At 40.3% G+C, this 26,366-nt stretch overlaps 1 protein-coding gene and 1 long non-coding RNA gene across 2 annotated transcripts in view; both read left to right on the forward strand.

Moving 5' to 3' along the window:
- The window catches only part of LOC118404511 (protein mono-ADP-ribosyltransferase PARP4-like), a 40,616-nt gene extending 23,315 nt beyond the window's left edge, over positions 1-17,301 (forward strand). Inside the window, exons 25-41 of the mRNA XM_035803635.1 lie at positions 432-531; positions 911-1,081; positions 1,669-1,749; positions 2,476-2,556; positions 3,018-3,119; positions 3,578-3,694; positions 4,047-4,397; positions 5,358-5,388; positions 5,586-5,738; positions 9,307-9,411; positions 10,175-10,282; positions 10,519-12,856; positions 13,533-13,609; positions 14,075-14,175; positions 14,681-14,795; positions 15,507-15,682; positions 16,984-17,301. Of these exons, the coding sequence (XP_035659528.1) occupies positions 432-531; positions 911-1,081; positions 1,669-1,749; positions 2,476-2,556; positions 3,018-3,119; positions 3,578-3,694; positions 4,047-4,397; positions 5,358-5,388; positions 5,586-5,738; positions 9,307-9,411; positions 10,175-10,282; positions 10,519-12,856; positions 13,533-13,609; positions 14,075-14,175; positions 14,681-14,795; positions 15,507-15,682; positions 16,984-17,082 (4,306 nt within the window). The 3' untranslated portion in view covers positions 17,083-17,301. The remainder of the gene's footprint in view (positions 1-431; positions 532-910; positions 1,082-1,668; positions 1,750-2,475; positions 2,557-3,017; positions 3,120-3,577; positions 3,695-4,046; positions 4,398-5,357; positions 5,389-5,585; positions 5,739-9,306; positions 9,412-10,174; positions 10,283-10,518; positions 12,857-13,532; positions 13,610-14,074; positions 14,176-14,680; positions 14,796-15,506; positions 15,683-16,983) is intronic.
- A 2,318-nt stretch (positions 17,302-19,619) lies between these two features.
- LOC118404662 lies at positions 19,620-21,319 on the forward strand. The gene is made up of 3 exons (XR_004829787.1): positions 19,620-19,706; positions 20,524-20,680; positions 21,197-21,319. It is a non-coding gene; the product is annotated as an uncharacterized LOC118404662 (long non-coding RNA).
- Positions 21,320-26,366: the final 5,047 nt, after the last annotated feature.

Genomic DNA, 26,366 nt, shown 5'->3' on the forward strand with positions numbered 1-26,366 from the left:
ATGTGAACTTGCAGAATGAGACGATGCTAGTTTGTGAAATGGAACTGGAAACATTGGTTGAACATGATGATGTCTGCAGAACTCATAAAGAAGATCGCAAAAATCAGTGGTCTTCCAACATAACTTCTGTATTCCTAATATTCAAAATGTAGCAACAACGTAATAATTCTTGCTGCTCAAAATGTAGCAACAACGTAATAATTCTTGCTGCTCAAAATGTAGCAACAACGTAATAATTCTTGCTGCTCAAAATGTAGCAACAACGTAATAATTCTTGCTGCTCAAAATGTAGCAACAACGTAATAATTCTTGCTGCTCAAAATGTAGCAACAACGTAATAATTCTTGCTGCTCAAAATGTAGCAACAACGTAATAATTCTTGCTGCTCAAAATGTAGCAACAACGTAATAATTCTTGATGCTTGTTTTTAGGTCAACTTCCAACAAACATCTGCTGCGAGCCCTAGCCAGAGTGGGAGGGGGCGCTTTTGAGTATTTTGATGATAAAACCAAGTCTAAATGGGAAAAGAAGGTAGCATTTATTGTTTCTTTATGAATGTTAAATCTAAATGTACAGATGTATGTAAATATATTCTCTTAATGTAGTGTTAATCTGTATACAATTATGTGTTCCTAAACTTTGTAGTTAGGAAAATATGTAACATCAACCCTCACAATTCTACTTTGTGCTATGATACCACCACATCAGGAAAACATTGTAATAGAGGCCTTCTCAAGATTGTTTCAAACACCTAAAGAGTGTGTGTGAGTGTGTGTGTGTATGTGTGTGAGTGTGTGTGTGTGTGTGCGTGTGCTTGTGTGTTTGCTATCTCAAAAATATCATCTCCAATATGTATATTTGACATACATAACGTTACATAGATGTATCTAAAACCCTGTTACAATCCCAGGTGAAGTCTCAGCTGTGGAAAGCTGCCCAGCCGGGCCTGACGTCCGTGTCAGTTGATTGGCAGCAGTGGGATGATGATGCCCCGCCTCCTGTCCAAGCCCCCAATCAGATCGTCTCTCTCTTCAACGGCTCTCGTCAAGTGGTGTATGGCTACGTCCCACACTGCACTCAGGTCAAAGCATTTCAATATACATGTAGTATCTCTGTAAAATCTAAACTTTAAGACTCCTGTATTCAAATTTGTACCAGGTCCTAGGAAATCAAAGATTTCTTTTGCACAACTAGAATGTCTATTACGTGCTGACGTTTCCATGTCTGTCAGACAACTTCCTATGTTCTGCCAACCTGATGAAACTATTTTTGGAAGATGTACTAGGTCCCAATGTGGTGCTCTTTTGGTTTATTCACAATATCCATACTCATTAGATTGAATACCTTGTGGTAGTGAAAGACTTCCTTTTAGTAGATAGGATGTAAAGACAAATTTGAATAATGTAATGAATGAATTATTACCTTTATTGTACATCCGTGCCCTATTGAGCTAAGTACAGTCGTACAAATACAAATCTCATGTCCATCGCTTGTAAGACTGTAAAAATAAAAATTCCCTCTTACTCTCCACTATTTGCTTGTGGGATGAGATGCCCTCAGATGTCGAAGCCAAAGACACTCTGCAGTCAGTCTTGACTTATCAAGCTAATCTAAAACGTGGCTAACAATTCTAAGATGAATAGATTTGATTGTTTTCCTTTATTCCAGGCCACCCTGAAGGCTGTCATCAACAACCGGGAAATCAGCACCATGGTCTCCACCACTGAACTCAGCATCACCACAGGCAAGGTGGGGCAGGTTTTTGGCTACACCTCAGGGGTGGAGGCCACATTTCTTTTTAATAGCTTGGGTTATTTCCTGTAACCAGGTTATTAGCGCTACTTCAACTTTATCCATGGGGTAACCTATATCTGTTGTTTTAAAAGTGAAGTATTAAGGATATCGGGTCAATGGATTGTGGTTTCAAATTTCAAATGCAGATTGAAACTACCATACGTCAACTTGATATCCCTGAATTATCTATTGTTGCAAAACAACAGAATCAGATATTAAGCTATATTATAGGTTACCGCGCAGATAAAGATGAACTGGCGTTATATTTTTTAGCATTTTAATTTGTTTGTTGATTGTTTATTTAAGGATTCAGATCTATACTTAACATATCATGAGCAAAAGAGAAAAAAAGCAACAGCTGAAGTGACAACACAGAATAAGAACAGTCATACAACATTTTGGCGACTGTCTGTCACCTTCCTCAGAGCAATTCTGAGGGCTACTACAGGCTACTTTTGTGGCGAAGGTGTCGCTGCAAGCAATGCACGTTAGGAACTATGACAGCCATTAATGCGTTCCCAAATATAACGTATTGATGACAATGATTGTTGTCATATATAAAATGACAGATGCTGACAGTCAGTAGTTCCTGGTTGTGAATAAAAGAAATGTTACATTATAATAGTGATTTTCCAACCTGACTAAATGGTTCAAAGGACTAACCACACAGTTTTGTCCCAGATCCTGCACCAGCTGACGGCCCGTGCTGTCATCAGAGACTGGGAGGACGGAACCCTGCACTCAGACAGGATGCACCATGAGGTCAGTGTGTTTCAAATCCTGACATTGAGAATCAGTGTGGTATTCCTCATGTCATGTGTGGCTGTGCTTGGTGGTTGTCTTTTTAGTACCGTAGCACAGTTTTCGTTGCTCATTTGTACATTCTGCGGTCATGATCTTCTAATGGTTGATAGGTCTTTGGCTCATGAAAAAGTGGTATAATTTTGGGCCCTCTGGCAGCTTTTTTTAAACTGTAGGAGGCGATGTTCGAAAAAAAGAGTAAGGCAGGTAGGGGTTGACGGATTGTCACAATTTTTGCTATGTAGATGGCTTAAGAGATAATTGACATACTTAGTTGGCTTGTGAAAAAGTGGTATAGTTTGGGGCTCTTTGGCAGATTTATTTGTAACTGCAGGAGCAGGATCTTCATGAATTTTGGTTGAAAAAACTTTGTAGATGGCTTTAGAGATAATTGACATGCTTATCTTCCTCTCTTTCTCCAGACCAAGAAAATGGGGCTGAAGCCATACATTATTGACCTTAGTAAGGAGTACTCCATCGTCACACAGTTCACCAGCTTTGTAGCTGTGGAGAAGAGGGAAAAGGTGAGAAAGATTTTGGTGACACCAAGGGAACAGTACTTGTACTTGTAACTGTAAGTCTGGAAATAACTCATAAGCCAGAGCGAAAAAAAAAATCCATGAAAACAAAAATTCTGCCAAACCACAGGACTAAACATCCAGACCATTTTTTCCCGGCTTGGTTTGTCTTATGGTCCACATCCAGTAAACCTGTAAGATACAATCATCACCATTTCAATAAGTATTTATTCATTTATTGCTATTCTTGTTCAAAGAGGGGAACCCCCTGACCATGTGCCCCCTTACCCTGAGGAGCGGATCCTCTGACAGTTATAAAATTCTGATTAACCAGGGGTGGTTTAAGGACAAACGTGGGCATAGTTTGTTTGTTTTTTGAGAAAAGGGGAAAATCAACACACTCACGGATGTTATTCATAGAATTAAGTCAGTGTGGCCTATGACATAATGATTGTTTGATGCAGGATGAAGACCTGACAACCGGTGAAGGTCCAAGTATTGCAGAACTGGTGGAAAAGGAGAGTGTGGACATCTTATCCTACATGGGGTGGGAGAGGGACAAAGGGGAAGAGGAGGCAGAGGTGTGTATTGTTGTATGAGGCATGGAAAATACTGAGGCATTGGAAAGACCATACAGACTTCATTTTATATTCATACCTATAGATATCCATATATGTGTGTTTAACTGTACTGTAAGTAGTTGTTATACATGTAGACCTTACGAAAGTTGCTGTACTTTTGTGCAAAAGAACAATTTTGGCTTGCTTTAACGCTACACATTTTGCGACTTTTGAAATAACACGTAATAGGGTTTAACACTAGTTCTTTTTACCATGATGATGGTTATAGAGTATCACCTACTAGTTTGCTTTTTTGGTGTGAGAAGTAAGATTGTGATGGTATGTCGCATAGTATTTTTTATTCGATTTCTAGAATAAAGTGCTCGATGAAAAGATCAAAGAAAAGGCCATTGAACACAGTTTGGAGTTCTACACCACTGCAGTGGAGACTGCAAAAAGGGAGCTTCCCCCAACCCATCCAACAGTGTTGCAGTCACAGCTCTCTGTGGCAATGTTTTATCACGACAAATTGAATATGCCGGAGAAGGCCTGCCTGGTTGCAAAGGCTGCCTTTGACGATGCGATCGCGGAGTTGGATACTCTGAGCGAGGAAAGTTACAAGGACTCGACCTTGATAATGCAGCAGTTGAGAGATAACTTGACCTTGTGGTCTGCTGAGGATGGAGAAGAAGTCTTAGAGAAAAAAGCCAACGGAAAGAAAAAGGTCCTTATTGCTGAGTTGATAAGTATCACTAGTGTCACCCAAAGCTCACTTTGGCCAATCAACCTTCTCGGATTAAGCCCATCTTACATACCCAACTATGGCCTCCCGACCTTCTGTGAACCATGGTCATGATTTAAAATTTAAAAGTCCCTGATACACATAGCCAACCATGGCCTCCCAACCTTCTCCAGATCATGGTTGTGAGTTAAGCCCCTGTCACACACAGCCGACCATGGCCTCCCGACTTCTTCAGACCTTGTTTGGAAGTTAAGCCCCTGTCACACATAGCCAACCATGGCCTCCCAACCTTCTCCAGACCATGGTCAGGAGTTAAGCAAATACGGGCCTCCCAACCTTCTTCAAACCATGGTTGGGAGTTAAGCCCCTGTCACACATAGCCAACCGTGGCCTCACGACCTTCTCCAGACCATGGTTGGGAGTTAAGCCCCTGTCACACATAGCCAACCGTGGCCTCACGACCTTCTCCAGACCATGGTTGGGAGTTAAGCTCATCTTACATAGTATTACCTGACCATGCCCCCCCAACCTTCTCCAGACCATGGTTAGGAGTTAAGCCCCTGTCGTACATACCTGACCATGGCCTCCCGACTTCTTCAGACCTTGTTTGGGAGTTAAGCCCCTGTCACACATAGCCAACCGTGGCCTCCCAACCTTCTCCAAACCATGGTTGGGAGTGAGGCCATCAGTAATTTGGACCAGGCCAAACGTGGGAAAGTCATATTCTTCTAAGAAGCAATCAGATTGGTAAAATGGAATATGGTTGGTAGCAAGTCATTGAAAGGTCATGAATTTGTGACAGGGGATGTGACATACATAATTTTGTATGGAAATGGGAATAGACCGACTGTTAAAACTAAGAGTAGATTATTTTCAAGACCAGAATCTTCAAATTGCCAATTGAATTTATTATAACTTTTCTATATTCATTGCTGTCAACAGGTCATGCAAGAAGCTGAATATTTAATGGAAGGTAAGATGCCTTCATTTTTAATTTTTAATTTACATTTAGTTTAACCTTGTACAAAATGTATATATTTAGTTTAACATTGTATAGATTTGGAATTTGTTAAATTTGTTGATCATGAGACTTCAACCTCAAGCAACCCATTGAAATGTGCAGTGACCTTTAATATTTGTTTTTTGTATTTTTGTTTTCCAACTTCTAAGACATGGATCTGGGGATATATATGGAGATGGGAGGTGCTGGTAAAGACAAGTTATGTGCTGTTTCATCCAGCTCAGAGGAGAACGAATCTGATGACTCGTGGGGAACAGATTCAGACTCTCCAGTATATGAGTGTGGAGCAATGTATGAGGAAGGTAAGATACTAGATGGAAATCTTTAACAACGTATCTGCCCATCATTTCCAATCATCATCATCATATCTTGTCGCTCCATCTCCCAATCCAGCAGCAGGCTGCCTCATTGGCCTCTCTTACTTCAATGTCTGAGCAGTTTGGGCCGAGATCACAGTTTTGTAACAGATGTTGTATTGTTTGCAGCTCCTATATCCGCATGGACAAGCTATAGCTACACTTGCAGATTTGCCCAATTCTATTTCCATTAACCTTGTACATGTTCTTCACTTGATCTAATTCGGTCTTGATGTTGCTTAAGACTGGAGATGGTTTGCTAGACCTTAGTGGTTCACCTGAGTCAGGCTTGACTTACAGTGCATTATTTACTTTATTCTATTGTAAATGCCCACGGTTGTTTTATGTTCACAGTTTTCACTGTTACTTTACCACAATACGCAATCCACTAGGAACATTTTTCAGCAGCTATTATCATATAGCCAGGCACCGCGGACCAATCAGAAGGCCCTGTTCCACGTTGGTTATGACGCCGTAATACTTAGATTCCCGCCAGCCCGGCGTGTATCGCCCTTCTGATTGGTCAGAATGAATCGACACCGGTACCAGTGTCGATGCAAATCGACAAGGGTGCCGTTGTCGATTCATTCTAACCAATCAGAAGGAGCGATACACAAAGGATATGAAGGTATTGGCCAATCAAAAGGAGCGAAACATATTCCAGAGCAGAGGAAATAAGTACAGACTGCAAGAAGAGGGGAATGGCTCCTTCTGTTAACATTGATAATGTTTTGTTGTTCTAAAGAGCCAAAGACTACAATGTTTCGAATATTTTCTGTGCCAATTTTGGTTTCAAAATGCAATCTGTAATCTCCTTTTAAATGTATGTACCAAAGAACAAATTCGACAAAGGAATTCGCACGTATGGTACCACTTAGGGATCTATGCGTGACACAGGAGTTTGTAAGTTTGGGTAGGCTATATGATAATAACGTTAGTAACCCACCTGTTCCTCGGTGTACATGGTGTCATAACGCCTGGTCCTTTGCTATAACCACCTCATAATAAGATTACTTCCCAAGAAAGGTTTAGATGGGACCACGCTAGATGATTGGCGCCCCATAAGCCTACTCAACGTGGACTACAAAATTCTTAGTAAGGACATTGCGGTTAGAACCATTACTTCCTCATATTATACACGAAGATCAAACAGGTTTCATCAAAGGCCGGTATATTGGGGAAAACATCAGACGTATTTGGGACAGTATAGAAGAGTGTGAAGAAAACAATAAACCAGGATTGCTAATGTTCCTAGACTTTAAAAAAGCATTTGATAGTATTGAAATAGCCTTCATTATTAAAGCACTTAAGACAGTAAATATTGGAGACGACTTTATTAGATGGATTACGTTATTATACAATGATATACAAAGTTGCGTTATAAATAATGGCTATACTTCAACATGGTTCACAGTGCAGAGGGGAGTAAGACAGGGAGACCCTTTGTCCCCTACCTTATTTATCATTGGGATAGAAATGCTAGCTGCAACAGTCAGGGCTGATACGAACATTAGAGGTATTGAAATACACAATACAACACATAAACTATCAATGTACGCTGACGATATAACGTCATTGCTCGCAGATACAATATCTGCACAAAATCTGTTAGACACATTAAATGTATTTAAAAGATGTAGCGGCCTCGAATTAAATAAAAAAAAACGGAGGCCCTTTGGGTAGGAAATAATAGTAATAGAGAGGATCATCCGTTACCAGTTAAGTGGCCTGAGTGCCCCATCAAGGCTCTTGGCGCTCACTTCGGATCCGACCGAGATAAGTGTTACAAAGAAGACTTTGAAAACAATTATACGAAAATGGTGAAGGCTTGTAATATATGGAAACAGAGAAACCTAACTTTAATAGGACGGATTTTGATTGTAAAGACTATTGGTATCTCAAAGTTAATATACATATGCTCAATCTTGTACGCTCCTCCCCATTTCTTAAAACAAGTAAATGACTATATTTTCAGATACATATGGCGAGAGAAACCACCAAAAGTAAAAATGAAAACTTTGATTGGCGAGAAATGCCAGGGCGGATTGAAAATGATGGATTTTACTTTAATGAATAAAGCCTTAAAGGCGATGTGGGTAAAAAGAATCGTAACAGATACTCGTAAGGAAAAAGAATACTTGTTTAAAAAATGGGGAGGTTTCCTCATATTCCAGTGTAATTATTCTACAAAGTTGTTAGACACTTCTCACCTGCCAATGTTTTATAAAGATGTTCTAACTGCATGGGAGGAAGTAACTAATTACGAACCAGAGACACACAGACAAATTTGTTCACAGGTACTATGGAATAATAGATTTATTATAGTAGAGGATGCTACATTATGTTACAAACTCTGGATTGATGCCGGCATTATTTATCTGAATGACTTGCTGTATGACGATGGAACATTTATTACTAATGAAGATTTACACAATCTGTATGGTTTGGATATGGACTCGTATCAAATATTGAAATACAACTGCCTTAAAGTAGCCATACCACGGAAATGGAAAAGTATTACAAGAAATAAAAGAAAATGTGATCGTTGCGAAATCATCATGTATACTGAATTCATACATCCTCATACAGCAACGTGTAAACAAATATATAAAATTTTAGTAAAAAGGAAATTTGTACCCCCAAGTAGAGAGATCAATATTGTTAATGACATCGGTGAAGATAATGTTAAAAAAGCTTATAGTGTTATATTCACAACTACCAAAGAAACTAAACTGCAATACTTTCAATATAAGATTGTACACCATTTCTTGCCGACTAACAGTTGGTTAAGTAAGGTAAACCTGGTAGAGAAAGACAGTTGTAACAATTGCGATGAAAAGCATACCATAGAACATTTGTTTATTCATTGTAGATATACTATAGAATTTTGGCAACAATTTAGATATTGGTGGAAAAGCGTGACAAAGCAAGATATACGTTTAAGCAAGAATACGATAATATATTGTGTAATAGAACCAGCATACCTTGAGTTTTGTATAATGATAGCTAAATATAGCCTATACATCTGCTTTGTTAATGACATCAAACCCAGTATCCGACATTTCCTTTTACAACTAAAATTCCGAACATACAACATGTAAGATGAAAGGTCCTTCTCTGTCTGTATCCATCCAAGTTGTGGCACTTGTCCTTTGTATGTCTTTGTAATGTTTATTGAAATGAAAAAAAAAAAATAAAAAAAAAAATAAAAAAAAAAAAAAAATAACCACCTCATAAAACCACCTCGTTCGCTTCGCTCACTCGGTGGTTTTATTCGGCGGTTATAGCAAAGGACCAGGCGTTATGACACCATATACACCTTGGGGCGGGTCATTAACCCTTAATTATACAACAGTGGCCTCAACAAGACAGTAAGTGCCACAGTTGTGGCCATAGGACTGTAGGTTTTGAACCATTTATTAAATTACACAGGGAAGGACCCCAGGCCTACTCTTTTTGATAAATACAAATTATCTCAGCAAACTTAACTGCATGTCCTGTATCTTGTTCACAGAAGGTGAGAAAACAGCAAGAAAGAAATATTCATCATCAGAGGAAGAAGAGAGTGAAGAAGAGATGGGGTTTGGGCTGTTTGATGATGACGAAGGTAGGATGGCAGGTGAGATGATAGAGTACTGTAAAACTTGAAACTTGTTTTCATGGTGACATCTCCACCATGATACATGTACTAGCTGTTATTGTTATTGGGTGGGTCGACTACTGTCTCTTTACAGCCAGGGGATGAATTGTGAGGAGAGAGAGAGAACTGGTTTATTTATTTAAACACACAATGTCATGTACAAGATTATAGTCCGAGGACTAAATTGCCTCGTACATTGTACAGGAGAGGCTGGCGCTTAGGACTAAAACAATGGAATGTCCTGCCTAAGTGCATTAACATACTTATCACAATTTCCACTAAACTTTACAATTTAAAATTGTGGGTCTACACACCATCAAGTAAATATATATCTATGTCAATTATAAATCGATCTCATTCTGAATGATTAAAATGTGACACTTCAAAGACTAATGTGAGTTTAACAGATCGATACAATAAGGCAGCGTGGTATTCCTGAAACGCGATGTTCGGCACTTAAACTGGCTGAAGTATAAGCATTTCTGAGGTCTCTGCCATGTACCTCAGAGCGGCAGTACCTAAGGAGCTTACAATTGGCAGGGCTAAATTGTAGGGTCTATAATGGCAGCCGGTATACAGCAACTATAGTGGCCTCGACATGACAGTAATTGCCACAGTTGCAGCCATAGGACTGTAGGTTTTGAACCACTTACACAGGGAAGGACCCCAGACCTACTCTTTTTGATAACTACAAAATCAAATTTCAGCAAACTTAACTGCATGTACGGTATCTTGTTCACAGAAGGTAAGAAAACAGCAAGAAAGAAAGTTCCATCATCATTTGAGGAAGAGATTGAAGTACAGATGGGGTTTGCACGTCTGTTTGATGATGGTGAAGTTAGGATGGCAGGTGAGATAGTAGAATCTGTAAAACTCAAAATGCATGGTTTTCATGGCGACACTCCACCAAGATACAATCGTCATACAAACGAGGTTAGAAATGAGATGTGGTCCTTACTGTTAGCCTAATTTGATTTAAAAAAAAACCAGAAAAGATTTGCTGTAAAGAGTCATACTTTTGACACTTTATGTTGGGCTCCATTTTTCAAAGACACTAAATCTTGAATCTTTCTATTTTTTCAACAGCTCCTGAAGAAAAAGGGACTATGGCAAAGATGGAGAAGAAGAAGAAGAAGGTTGCTCCTCTTGCTGAGACTTACCAGATGAAGGCTAATGCTTTGCAATTGGGAAAAGGACGGTTTGCAACTACTTTGAGGTCAAGGTCGGATAACCGTCGCTCTCCAGCATACAGCCCAACTTCACCTACTGAGGAAGCCACAGAGGCCGAGTACACAAAGCCTAAACCTCTAGCTCGGAAAATGGCACCAAGGAGGGTAGAAAAGGAGAAAGAGCCAGAGGCGCCAAGCCCACACTTCTCAAAGATGTCTGCAAAGTTCTTGACCCGAGAAGCTGAAAGGGGAAAGTCCTCTTACAGAGTGTCAGATGAAGTTCAGGCTCGTGTAGATCGCCTTGATGATCTAGTAGAAAAAGCTGATGCTCTTAGTGCACAAGCCGCAGTATTTGGTGCTTCAACAACCATTTCTAAAGATGATGGCCTCTTTGCTGGTTCAACAGAGGCAAGTGTGCAGAAACCTAAACCTTTTGAATCCAAGCCAGGTATCGTTCAATGTGCCAGATTTACTTATGAAGCAACACCAGATACTACCAAGGGTCTTTTTGGCAGAAAGGCTGAACCAAAGACTGCAGGATTTGCTCTTGCCCAGTCTGTGGCCGCAGAAGAGCCAGCTCCTGCTTTTGGTTTTGGAGCTCCAGTTGCAATCTTTGGTGCAGAAACTTATGGAACTCGTGGTGTAGGCTTTGATGCACCCATACCGTATGGCAAAATCCCAGTTAGTGGAACGCCGTTTGGTGAAACGCCAGTTAGTGGAAAGCCGTTTGGTGAATCTGCTGTAAAGTTTGGAGGTCCTCCTGGCACTGTAGCTGGCACAAAGACGCAAGAGACTGCATTTGGTCAGGGTTTTGGTTCTGCTTCAAGTCGTGGTGTTGGCTTTGGTAAAGCAGCATCTTATGGAGCAAGATATGGCACACGAATTGGTGGAACACCATTTGCTGCAACCACAGGTCTTTTTGCCCACTCAACTGCACCAAAAGAGCAGGAAGCTGTATCCTTTGGTTTCACTCCCTCTGCCAACAAGAGCACGAGGGATGATGGAGGATCCGCAGGTGGTTTTAGTTTTGGTTGGACTGCATCATCAGATATGGGACAGAGGGATCGAGACAGGAGCTCCCCCCTAATTGGTGACACAAAAAAAGGATTCAAGTTTGGAGCCCCACTTGAAGAGAAAGAAGAAACAGCAAGCTTTAGCTTTGGTGGACCCAGCCAGAAAGTGGTTCCTCAAGCAGGTTTTGGAGCTGATCAACAGATACAGCAGCAACAACAGCAACAACAACAACAGGCTCAGATGAATGTCTCTAATACTGCTCCTCAGAGGAAGATGCGAAGCAGGCTTCATGGCGCTATAGCTACCTTAAGTGAATCCAGTCAAGCAGAAATGGTTCCTGAAGCAGGTTTTATCTCCAATCAACGGATGCAGCAGCAACAGGCTCAGATGGATGTTCTTCTTACTGCTCCTCCGAGGACAGGTGGTGGAAGGGTTCATGGCGCTTTAACTAGATTAGACGAATCCAGTCAAGCAAAGGTGGTTCCTCAAGCACGTGTTGGCTCTCGAGCTCCTCAACCAGCGAGGAAGACAACTGGTGGCAAGGCTGTTAGAGTTTCTTCAGGATTCAAGGACAGCTTGGACATCGTAGACGAGAGTTCACGCGACACTGGCGACTCTTGGAGAGCTATCAAACGGACCGAGACCCCAACGGCTGGTGATTTCGACATGAGGGCCATGTCCCCTGCCTCAACAAATGCTGCGCAGTCAGTTGCTTTTCAACAGTTATCAGCATCTGCTGCCTTTCTACAGGCACCCCCTTCTGCGCCACCCCCTTGTTCAACAGGCCCCCCTCCTCCTCCACCCCCCTGCCCAGCAGGCTCCCCTCCTCCAGCTGGTGCCCCTCCCCCACCACCCCCTAAGGGCACTCAGCTTCTTAAACCAAGAGCAAGTTTAAAGTCCAAAGCAGCCATGGCTGCACCACTAAAAATGCGTTCCCTGCCCTCGAAAGCATTTGCTCCATTGCCCCCTCCCCCTCCAAGTTCAGTCGAAAAGCTACCAGACCTATCAGCAAGCCTGGACAAAGAAGAAGAAGAACTTCAAATGGTGCTTGTAGAAAGTCTTGCAATCGCTAGGTATGAGCAGATGGAAGAGTTAAAGCCATTGTCAAGAAGTTTGGAGTTAAGACAAAAGAAGAAGAAGAAACAGGTCGAGATCCAGGCAAGGCTGGAGGAAGAAAAGGCATCATTGGACAAAGTCATGTACATGGATGAAAGCGTTCAAGAAAGAGATGAAATGTACAGGTAAGAGTGAAGTCAACGAAGTACAGTCTCTACCTATGTAGAAATATGAAATTTTCCACAAATCGGAGGAATATTTTATCTGAGAGCTTGCAATTGGCTGGTTAATGAAGTACAGACTGAAGATTATAACTGTAGCCCTTCGGCCAATTTCTACTGATTTTTCTCATAAACCACAGTCTCATAGGGACTAAATGAAGTTTGGTTGATTTATGTAATCGTGGCAAACATGTTGCCTACCTGAGCTTTTCAAGTGAAAAATGTTAAGTTTCAATGAAGTTCACGTGAATTACTTTCAAGGACCAATTTAGGGACTATTCTTGACAATTGAACTACATGTAAATCCAAGGTTACACAAAGCTTACCATAAAAGTGTACAACTTGTGATTACAGTTATTATTTTCCACATAAAGCAGTGTTTAAGTTTGTGGGCATTGGTCAATGGTATGCTAATATATTGTGCCGTCTTAACTTTATTCTTTATAGTAGGGGTTCTTTGCATTGAGCAATTTCATGATATTCATACAATGCCACATCGTTGTAAACACCACAGAAGACAGTATCTCTTTTGTTTAGTATTTTTGTTTGATGTCAGCCTGTTGTTACATGATTGTGTATAATTATGCCTTTGTCATCTTGTTCATGACTTTTGTTACATGCATTACAAACTTTATTTCAGGACCAGTTTGAGGGGGTTACATGGTCCAAGAAGAGGTCCTGGTGCATATCACTCTGCCAGCTTTCATCTGACCTCAGGTAGGTTAATCAATTCATGTGCAAAGTAAGGCTAATATCAGTAGTCTAAGACTACTTTCAAGATGGAGAGCTTTTTTATATAGTCATCCAAAGATCTAAACTTCATTGAAATATCATGATAGGACCGTTGATCATTGAAATAGCATTGAAAGATGTTGTATGTCACTAAAATATCATTAGTAAGATCATACTTGAAATGGGGGCATGGGTTCGTATCCCACTTCTGACACCATGTTGGCTTAGAGATTATCTCGGTCATAGACTTAAAATGCTCAACATTCCTTGTACAAAAGAACTTATTACCAAGGTACAACAATGGACCTGTAAATACTGTACACAGTGCTCCATCTTATCTGTCACGACCAGTACAGATGTTAGTAATGACTGACTAAGAAATTGCACAAATAATGTCTAATCTGAAAAAGGATGCTCACAAGTAACCATGTTTTTTCCAACCCTCTGCAGGTTCCTTTAGTGGCAGAGAAATTGATGTAGTACCAATCGTGACCACAAGGGGGAGGGTTATTACAGAGACAACTGTTGACCAAATCTTTGCTCTGCTAAAGGTATCATTTGTAATTATTGGTTCAAATATAAAGTATAGTAGCTCTAGTTTTAGAGTGATGAATTACTGTAACATTAACACTGAATTTATTCTTTTTTGAGTGGGAGATTAGAATTGGTCTTGCACCCATCCATAATTTGACTGTTTCTTTGACAGTTTACTGCGTACTTGGATACTACATGCCAAAATGTTCTTTTATTCTTTATTGCAGGCGCTAATAGGCCCATAGTAAAAGCCTACTGTATAAGACACATAACATAACAATATTAAAACAACGCTGCCACTCTATGTGTACAAGCGCCTCCTGATGTTTTTGAAATATTATTGTGTTATGGTAGAAAGAATCCAACTAGATGGAATGGGAAGAGTGGAAAAGCGGAATATACAAAAGAATGTTTGCGCCATGATAGAGTAATATTAGCATAGATAATACCATAGTTTACTCATATAGCTAAAATCCAAGGATAAAACAATCAAAGTTAATGATATGTTGCCCCCCTCCCCAGCACACTGACCAGGGGCACTCCTACTGGGAGTTCAGTCCAGAGTTGGACCAGTTGCTTGGGAGTTCCAGTCAGCAGTGCATCCAGATATTCAACACTGCAGGACTCAAATCTCTGGGTAAGTTACATTCATGATCATGGTCATAGATATATGTGTCCATACGTGTAGTTTTTTGACTTGCACTGTCAGGTCAGATGACAATTGTTTCCCTCCTGTAGACAGTCTTTCAGCCTTCAAAAAGAATCTTCACATCTATTTCCTTGCATGATACTAACTAAAGTAATTTTTGCAAACTCATCAACTTAGTTCATTGCCTAAAAGTAGTCAAATGGTCTTGCTTTCATCAAGCCATTAACAAAAGGTAAAGAAATGAAATAAGGAATGAATGAAGACCTTTATTCTACATTTTTGCCCAACTGAACTAAGCACAGGTCACAAGAAAGACAAAACACACAATGTTATGCAAATGTACAATATTATTTGTATCATAGATCTAATCTAGTGAAGAAGTTTGGCTTCTTCTCCCTTCCTGGTAATGGTGAAAATGTAGGATTGTATGTTGTTAGGTTTGTCAAAATGCAACTCATATCTATTAAGTGAATCTACTTCCTATTTCTATCATTAACATAGTGCATAGTCCAATGAACAACGAAGTGAACTTCATCTTCTATATAATTTTTCATTTATCTTCATCTCCAGGTGTGAATGTTGCCAGGCAGGTACTTCAGCTGGTGGCCACCTTTTGAACAAGCTCATACAAAAAACATTGAAAAATACCTTTAAGTTAGCACTGAGTGGGACATAATTTTTTATTTTTTTGATCTCCAGGTGCGAATGTTGCCAGGCAGCTGCTGCAGCTGGTGGCCACCTTGCTGGTTGTGCAGCTGCTGATGCAGCACCTGCCGCAGCTGTTCCCCAGCTGCAGGAGCCTGCTGCACCTGGATGTGGCGCATGTGTCGGCCAAGTGGCGCAGTGCATTGCAGCAGGTGCTCACATGGGCCAAGGTAGGATTTTGTACTACAAAACTACCAAAACTAGACTAAGTTTGTACTGCAAAAACTTAATTTGTATACACTTGTTGCAAGAAGAGAAAAGAGACATGTAAATGATAGATGTAATAATAGTGGCGCAGGTGTCAGCCCAGTGGCGCAGCACACTGCAACAGGTGCTCACATGGGCCAAGGTACAAATGTATGTGTTTGTACTACAAAACTACCAAAACTAGACTGAGTTTGTACTGCAAAAACTCAATTTGTATACACTTGTTGCAAGAAGGAAAGGAGGAAAGGAGAAAAGAGACATGTAAATGATGGAGTGATGTAATAATAGTGGCACTGGTGTCAGTCCAGTGGCGCAGCACACTGCAACAGGTGCTCACATGGGCCAACGTACGATTTTGTACTACAAAACTACCAAAACTAGACTAAGATTGTACTGCAAAAACTTAATTTGTATACACTTGTTGCAAGAAGAGGAAAGAGACGTGTAAATGATAGAGTGATGTAATAATAGTGGCGCAGGTGTCAGCCCAGTGGCGCAGCACACTGCAACAGGTGCTCACATGGGCCAAGGTAGGATTTTGTACAAAACTAAAACTAGACTAAGTTTGTACTGCAAAAACTCAATTTGTATAAAATTGTTGCAAGAAGAGGAAAGATACATGTAAATGATAGAGTGATGTAATAATAGTGGCACTGGTGTCAGTCCAGTGGCACAGCGCACTGTAGCAGGTGCTCACATGGGCCAAGGTAGGATTTAGCTACTTAGTACGAGGGGCAATCAATAAGAAGAAGAAAAGGAAGAAAGAGACAGAAAAAAAATGTGCTCAAATTTTGGAGCTTGAAATTTTGAAGCATGAAAGTAAAAGTAGTATATGAATGTGTACCAAAGTTCAAATCATTGTGATCATTACTGTACAGGTAACACCCTGTAATGGTAGGTAAGAGAGAATGATATAAAAACATGGACAATTGAGATGTGACCCAAGGTGTGCATGCCAACTTATTCTGCTAAAAGTCAGATACTAAAGAACCAGACACTGAAAAAGACGACTTTGAAAGAAATCAAGGGAAATCAAGAAGCTTAAGATCACACCAACCTTCACTCAACAGATACAGTGAGGTGCCGTTGACCAATCGTGTAAAGTGACGTGTACACAAGGTCATGTGATCCAAGTCATCAGTCACTTGAATTATAAGGAAGACTGAAGTGGAACGGTTCCATATACTAATTTGTTGTGGTGGGGCAAAGTCTTAATTCAATCTGTAATAGATTTGTTTTTTCATTCATATTTGTTTTCTCACAGGGTGTTGACGCGATGCACCCATCAGTGTACTCCCGTTTGGAGCTTGGGAAGAGTTGGGAGGACCTGACCACAAAACTGATTGGTGTCAGCAATGCGTAGTAGTCACATGGCTGATTTCAGTAACAAAACAGTAGAGGATAGAAGTTGTCTATTTTTGGAGTAGCATGTCAATAAGTACCAGTAGCACTTCATATTTCTTTCAAGATTTTATCATAAATCTTGAAACGTTTTAAAATCTTAAGAAACATCCTGAGATCTTTTCTAAGAATCTTGAGACTTGATAAAAAGATAATCATGCAAAATCTCAAGATTGACACGAAACATTTACCACAAAATCTCAAGATTTTTGGAATAAACCTCAAGATTTTTCGATTTTCAACAAGGTATGAAGACTAATATAATCTGTCGAGTACTATATTTTTTTCACAAACTACAATGTATCAGCTATGTAACTTTAAGCTGTAAGAGGCTAGAAGTATTTGTATAAAGTGCTCTGCTTAGTCCAATAATAGTCTTCTTGATGTTTTCAGTAATGTTAAGACAGCTACATGTATATTCTGACAGTAAGAGATCAGTAACAGGTACTCATAGGAAAACTTAAGTTTAACTGTTCTTTTATCAAATATTAAGTTACATTGTCTTTGTTCTGCGTAAATATGATGATATCAATAATTGTAATTTTTATCTGTACTAAATTAAATATAGCATTGGTGTGTTGGGCATGTACGAAAGGAAAAATAAAGTTGTCTTACACCTTTATGTTTTATGTCACTTAGTACTTTTTTTAGATATCCATGTCTAGATGCCTCCCGCCACATCTACCAATAATGCATATTTATTGACCCCCTCATTGTGTACACTTCCATTCCCTTCCATTTTTACGCACACACTCCCACTGACAAACACACACACATTTACATAGGTGAGCGTCCACACACACACACACACACACACACACACGCACACACACACACACACACATAAATATACACACGCATACAAACGCAATTGCAACTAGAAAGGCCGACATTTGCTTGAGAGCAAATACAGCATATTTCAGCCATCTCCCTCCTCATGTAACAATAGACTGTTCCCAAATCACTCATGTGCAAAAATGGAACACTTCTGCTTAAAATGACTTCTAACTACTAATCACACTTATGAGCAAAAATGAATCTTACAAAAACCCCTTCAAGAATGGACTCAAAAAAATAGACGACTCCAAAAACACTTCTGCTAAGAAATGGAATTTGGAATCATCAGCCGTCCAAAACCATATTTGAAAAAAATCCCCCCCTCTGTGCAAGAATCCACTCTTCCTGCCTTATACCCCTATGTAAAGTGGAGCGATCCAAAAATATATCAGCTAAAATAGTCAGCAAAGTCCACAAAATGAAATTTTTAAAAATACCCCCTTCGTCGAAGAATGGAATCTCCCAGCTCACCCTGTTTGAAATTGCACAATAGACAAGTCCAGAAATACTCACAGTACATGGCCTTTTGTATAAGAAGCAACCCAGTCCAAAACTGAATTTTAAAAAAAGTCCCCCGTGCATGAATGGGCTCTTCCAGATAACATAAGGCTTGCTGATTGGCTGCCGAATCCTCCTCATGTACAGTCTTCAGGTGGGGGTAACTTCCATTTAACAAATGGAATTCGGAATCATCACCCCTGTCCAAAACTGATTTTTTTTAAATCCCCCCTATGTGCAAAAATGGACTGTCCCAGTAGTAGTTTTGTGTCAAGTGGATCAGTGCGAAAACACTTCCACTAAAAAAAAACATTGGCATTATCACCAAAGTCTAAAAGTAAATTTTAAAATACACCCCCTGTCCAACAATGGACTCTTCCAGCAAAATAGGCTCGCTCATTGGCTGGCCATTAATTGGATTTACCTTGTCCACCAACCACCTGGATGTCTATGGACTAGGTAGGTAGGTAGATAATTGGATCTACCTGGCACACCTGTGGCCCTGACACACCAGAATGACCTAGAGGTCGTTGACCTCGGCACTCCAACCTTACCTTTCCTAAACTCTCCCACAAAAACCTCCTTAAGGAGCCATTTTGAAGTGATTTATACCACATATTATACATGGATCCTTTGAATAAGTATCTAGGGCACCTCTGTGCCAAATTTCAGGTCATTTGGATGTAATACCATGGTACAGGGGGCCAAAATATACAGTTTTGGTCCAAAAGTTGCAATAAAACCTCAATAAAATCATTTAAGGAGCAGATATGAAAAAAAATGAAAAAACACATTTGGGTATTTGCCCACTCTACCCTTGTGCCAAATTTCAAGTCATTTGGTCCAGAAACGGCGGAGATGAATCGCTTTGAAAATTTGACAGGAGAAAGAAAGAAAGAAAGAAACATTACGAATACAATATATTTCGCCATACCTATGGTATGGCTGAAATATAATTACAGAAACATAAATACCCACATACACATACATGTACACACATAATTACACACTGTCAGACACAAATAAATACATACACGCGCATACAAGCACTCACATGTAGGATGCAGACAATACCTACATTTGCATACATTATTAAGAATGGTCTGGCCAAACTGGTTCTTCTGCATGTTTCCTTGTTTATCGCATTTGTGTCCAACCCACCAAACTGGGCGTCTCGGTACAGCGGTGCAACTGCTGTATCTAGCTAATAAAAACAAGACAGAAGACTTTTGGCTCATCAACCTAAAGACGGTATGTGGTCTTTGAATTCTATCACTTTTGTGTTTTACATTGGCGGCAAATATACGACCAAGTTATCATAAGACGTTGAAACTCTTTAAGGCTTCTCATTATGTATATGTCAACAGGTGTCCTCATACACCAGCAACGTTTTTCCATGAAACAACCTGCCTCAACCGTAATCATGCACATCACTTCAGGGTTTTTTTGACAGAAGACCTGTTTCGTCTAGTATTACGTTGTTACCATGTCATTGAATGCACATCAAGAACTGTTTGATGGATTTCATAGTAATATGTTCGGGCGGTGTAACAAAAATTCGAAATGGTTAGGCTTGGCATTTTTGCTATAATATTCCATATTTCCAAGGATATCTGATTACTAGTATACATTTTCAAAAAAGTAAAAGTTTAAAATCCTGTCAGAATGTGGCCAAAAGAATGCAGTGTGAATTTCTAGAATACGCTACGAATTCCCAGGAATACTAATAGAAAATAATTTTCATTCTGACGGTATTTGGCTCATTCCTTCTTGTACGTGTGAATGGGATATATGGTCTATTTGGAATTCCCACCCGAATATGCATATGATTAACGATTAGCCGTGTAGCCATGCATTTTTCTAGCCCGGCAATTTAGCGTTTTACCTGCCCCGACACTGTTTAGCTGAACGTCTTTTGTATCGCCAGACGATCTTCCAGGCAGCTGAATTGTATCATGTGGAAAGTTTAATTGGGGGCATTCAAATCAACTCTAAAGCGACGTCATTCCCGGATTCTCCCCAGTTGAGTGTCTGACCATGAATTCTTGTTTCCCTTCCAAAGCAACAGCTGATTTCATAAAAGAATGTCTGACTCAGAAAAGGACCTCGCTACCCCCCAGCTGGCCTCTGACCTGGAGAAGACAGGCTACGTGATGCTGAAGGACCGTCCCTGCAAGATCGTGGAGATAAATAAAACCTCAGGAGGAAAACATGGCAGTGGCAAGGTAGACTTTTGCAATGGTGTTACGTATGCTAATTAATTTGGTCAATACAATGATAGATGTTTTCTATGCCGTCTGTCCCGTCTGTTTGTGGGTGTGTTTATTGGTGTGTTTTTTGTCTGTTTGACTGTGTGGTATACGTATTTGAGAGCATTACTCGAGAAGTGGGGAACGCATCCTTGAGATATTCAATATGTGATAAGGTGTTAAGAAGCAACACAAAGAACAGACTGAGTATTAATTATGGGACTACTGTGACACATTGGACAAGCTGTGTTTTTTTTAGTGAGAAGATGGCAAATGAGGACATTTGTTACACGACCAGAGAGAATAATTTGCAATACTTCAGCTGTAAAGATCAACGTCATTATTACGTCAGACTATAATCGTGTTGAATTGTTGTGAAAAGATTATTGGCAGAGATTTCATACGTACACAAAAACCATGCAAATCAGGTAAACATTAATCGTCGCCATGATAAGTTTTAATCACCACCATTTTGTTTGTTTTTTGTTTAAGGTTGTCATAGTTGGAATTGACATCTTCACTGATCAGAAGTACGATGATGTGGTCCCCGGCACCCATCTCTGTGGCGTTCCGAATGTCCATCACAAAGAATATACGGTAACGTGATCATCTTAAACGCACAACATAAACATAAACACTGACCCCAACCCCCCCCGCCCCCCCCCCCCCCCCCACACAGACACACATACAGAAAGAGATACAGAGAGAGGGAGACAGACAGAGAGAGTGTGAGAGAGAGAGAGAGAGAGAGAGAGAGGGAGGAAGAGAGAGAGGGAGAAAGAGAGAGAGGAGAGCAGAATAGTGGTCCTGGTCTTGAGAAGTCACTCATGTGCACATCGAGTACCTTTAAGGGCCCCAAAACATGGATATTAGTAAGCTAATAAGGGTTACTGGTGTTAGCGTAAGCGGTTAACCGGTTGATAACCTTTTAGCGGCATCCTCGCAAATCAACCTTTGCATCCAAATAGAGAGTAGTACGACGCATCAGCAGGCTCGTTCCCTTTAAAATGTGCAAAATGTAGTCATTTTAGGTTAAAAACTACATCAGCTTATGTGAAATAGATAACGTCATAATAATTGAGCACCCTATTCCTTAGAAAGCAGATAAATTGTGCAACGTCACAATAAAGCCTTTAACAGAGTACAACAGTAACAGTAGTGATCTATTCTGTTCATTGGAGTTGCAATAGATCTGTGATTTTTAACAGGTGCACGAGAGCAACTGCACAGATGCCTGTTTTACATACGGTCAGACGTCATCTTGTCAACAATGGACACGAAGCAGGTTTGAAAGGTGACATTTGGAATAGGATAAAGGAGAATTCTCTCTACACAACCAGCAGACACTTACATTGCTTACTTTTCGATGTCTCTCAGACACCTTCAGAGCTTTGAGCTGGAGTTCTGCTTCTCACTGTATAATCAATCAATCAATCAATCAATCAATCAATCAAAAATGGTTTATTAGTGAAACAAAGTACTGGCAGCCAGGGGCTGAATTATGACTTGTTGTACATTAAAATCTCTGATTACTTAATATAATTAACATACACGATCAATTTCTAGCACGTGATTGCACTTTAAAACAAATGATCTCGGAGAGTATTGCTGTTTAAGTGGATAGTTCATTTAACATGAATCAAAACATACATAGTTTACAGTTCATAAACATTGTCATTTTTTCTCGTTGAGAAGCCTTAGCATTGATGGTACCGGACTGTTGCGGAATCTTGTAGTGCGGAAGGTAGGTACGGTCTGAGTGTTTGTGAATTCCGCAGGTTACGGCCATGAGTGCTTTTTGGTGCTTTTGTGTTTTTCTGATGTGCAAGTAGTATAGCATCATCAATTAATGGTGTATTGAGAAAAACACTGCTATTTGGTGAAGTTTGGGCACAATTTCTGACCTGAATATTGCATCAATGTTTATCACACAATTTATAAAGTTGTAGGAAAGTAACAAAAATCAAGACGTTCTCATGGACTAATTAAGTCTGTTGACAATTCAAGAATTTACAAATATACTGATAATATTGTATTAGATGCTGTATTTTGAAAGGTAAAATAAGAAATCCATATGATTGTGGGCCACAGTAAGCCATGCATCTGGGGTGTGAATTGCTGGATGTGTATTGACGTTCGAGTGAGTCCACTTGGTCTTGGAGATTTGACTGCTGGCGCACATGTCTGTTTTCGCCAAGTGAAAGGTCGTCTACATATTTCCAGCGATCGTCATGAGATTGACTTGCGTCGTTAATCATGCACAGGAAAATGACAGGGCCTAATTTGGTGCCTTGCGGCACACCTGCAGTAAGTGTCTCCCAACCTGACGTGGTACATCCGTATCGTACCTTCTGTCGCCTTTCTGTCAGGAAACTCACAATCCATGGAACAATGGAAGCCCTTGTACCCATGTTCAGTAGTCTACAGATAGCGTGATGATGGTTGACAGTGTCAAAGGCTTTTGTGAAGTCGGTCAACACTATCCTTCCCATGTTACTACTTGCTTCCGCGCCTTGGTAGAGGAAATGTGTCAGACTTACAAGACAGTGGGTTGTGGAACTTCTCTTGATAGCCCCGAATTGTCGCTGATCAATGTTCATCCAGATGTCAGATGTTACCCACTTCGCCACAAGGCCTTCGCATATCTTGGCAAAGACTGCCGTAAGGGAAATTGGGCGTAATTTGTCCACGACTGCTGGATATAAGTAGCCTATGTAGGTGGCGCTTTTGTTAGGAGCTGTGACGAAGGTGTTTGGAAGATATCGAAACGTAAGCAATGTAAGTACCTACTGGTTATGTAGAAATAACTCTCCTATATCTAACTATATATAATTGTACCAACCTGATGAAACACCTGCTGTTGTAGGTGATTGGTGTTAATGGGGACGTCCTGACCGTCTTGGACCGCTTGACCAAAGACGAGAGAGAGATAGAGTTGCCACAGGGCCATCTTGGCGACGAGATAAAAACAAGTTTTGATCAATTGCAAGGTGACATCGACATGGTAATTCTTGCTTCATACTCCTTCAAACATTGTCTAACAGGTTGCTTTTATTTAGCAGTAAAACTTACGGACTTTTCATATTCACTTTTGGAACAGTCCATTTTTGCATGAGTTGTAAGATGGTTAGATATGCTGTATTTGTTCGCAAATGTTATCCGTCTATTTGAATATTTTTACTTGGATGTCTGATCTCCAGGAGCCCGTAGTGTCCCGACTTTTTTTTACAATTATCAGCTCGATGAATAATGTACCCTTCCAGCCGAACACCATATCCAACAAATAGAATCCCCTGTTCTATTTTCTATTTCGAATACTTGGTCGAATATTTTGGCGATCATTTTTGACATCGTAAAGCAGTACAAATTTATCTTCGCAATGTTGTGCCACAAAAAGTAAGACACACGATCTGACCCGGACCAGGGTATAAAGGATGTGTGTGCCAAGGCCGGTTGATGGATTCCAGATGTAATCTTTGCCCTGGCCGGAGTATCAGTTACACCCCCGCTACTTGGGAATCCCCTTCGTATGCCTGTGTAAAAATTCCACAGATGCCTGCGGAATTCTGGGAATTCTTGTCAAACGGACGCACACTATAATGTTAGGCGGAGCCCCTGAGGCGTCCGCCAAAAACAGTCCAGAGGTTGGACAGAAGTGGCCAAAGGCAAATGCTATGCCGTTTTTGTTGAAGACTACACCGGCCGAGTATAGTTGTTTTTGGAAGGGTAGGCGCTACATATTTTGTTCCTGGGAAAGATGAACATGCAAAGTCTGCGTAGTAGGGGCGGGATTCTGCAGTGGCGAACTTTTTAGTAGGGTCTTATATTTCGTATGTGGATACTGACGAGAACCTTCTTTTGTTCCTGTAGGTTATAATTGTTGTGTCGGCCTGTGGTGAGGAGAAGGTCATTGACCACAAAAGCATTGCGCACTAAGTAAGTGTGCCTTTTACATCGGAGGTAAGACAGTCTAATACCCTGGGGGCCAGACAGGATCGGGTAGCTAGCAATTTTTGTTCGGGGACCCAAAGCAGTCAGCCCACCGATCTCACATTAGCGCTCCGTAGTTATCGCTACGGAAAAAGGCAGGTGGACCTTCTTCGGGCTTAAACTCCCCGGGGCGCTAATAAGAGATCGGCGGGCTGACTGTCTTCTTACATGAGAGCTAATTACTAGTGATCGTTTTCATAATAACCAATTAAATGTAATATGTGCCTAATATTATCTCCAATAAATCTTCCTTCAATAAAGCCTGTCTGATCATTATCAATAATATTTGAAATATAGACAAAAAGATGACAGACAATGATAATCATCATAGTAAGCGACTACTCTAATTTAGATCCTAACGCTAGAATGTAACTTTAATGGGATTGACTTTTTCTGAGATGCTGGAAGAGGAAGGATCCCACTTTTTCTGCGATGTGTACGTTCTGCGATGAGTTATTAATTTAGTAAGGCCATTTCATCTGCCCAAGAAGACCACCCAGAGGATCATTAGTATCTGGTCTATTGTGGAAAGGTCGCCATTATATACTCATTAGACAGGATTCTTAATATTTGTGTCAATGTGGAAAATTATGTATATCTAAAGGACCACCAAAAAGTGGTCACATAGGCCAAGTGGTCCTTATGTGGAGGTGATCACTGCTTTCTCTGACAATTTCATCAAAATACTAAGCACTGAACGGTACTACTTGGAAAGAGAAATAATTACATCTGGTTATGACTTTATTACAATTTCAAGACTTTATATCCGTGCACAAAATAAAAGTTTACCAACAAGCTTTCAATCAGTCCTCTGATCCTTCTCAAGTTGAAATGAACCAACACCTAAGTCACACATCCGGAACGGAAGTCAGCAAGGGGTCAAAGGTGCTTGGTAGTCGGTATCGGCTCCCGTCTCGGTTGAGGGAAGGTTGGTGGGCTCTCATTTTTTATTTACATCTGGTGTATTTTTATATTTTTATATTTATGTGTTATTTGCACCCAACTTTCAGAAATCTAGAATATCACACCAACCTTCACTCAACAAAGACGGTGGGCGGCATCAACTTTGTTGCACTGTTGACCAATCGCTTACGTGACACGTCCACGAGGTCATGTGATGTAAGTGACTGACTATATATATGTACTAACAGTAAGAGATTAGTAACAGATACTCGTAGGAAAATTTAAGTACTTGTCAGTAGTATTACAGGAGTGACAGTCAAGTTGAATTTTACTGAAATGTTTCGAAAAATGCTCCCGTTTGAAACACCTAGTAAATAAACTACCACCAACACTCTTGGCTTTGTTTACACTGATTTCACCTGGACACATCTTGTTGGACAGACTTAAAAGAAAGAAAACGCGCGCTTGTTGCAGTACTGTGTAACTATGCATGTACACAGCCTTTGAGAGGTGAAAATCAACAGGTATGAACGCGAAAAGGACTGCTATATTAGGAGTCATAATGTCTTGTAGGGTAAATGGGTTACATCAAGACCAAATATAAGACTTTTCGGGATAAGGAAATTATGATTGGGGTGGGGGGTTGGGGTGCTGTGGTACTAGTAACCTGGATATGGTGACACTATTTGTCCGGGACAAAGCTTTAGAAAGGGTACTATGGTGTCACCATCATGAGGTAGAATTGCAATATGACAATCGGGGAAAAGGA

This window comes from Branchiostoma floridae, chromosome 17 (genome assembly GCF_000003815.2).
Source record: "Branchiostoma floridae strain S238N-H82 chromosome 17, Bfl_VNyyK, whole genome shotgun sequence".
NCBI classification, from domain to species: domain Eukaryota; kingdom Metazoa; phylum Chordata; class Leptocardii; order Amphioxiformes; family Branchiostomatidae; genus Branchiostoma; species Branchiostoma floridae.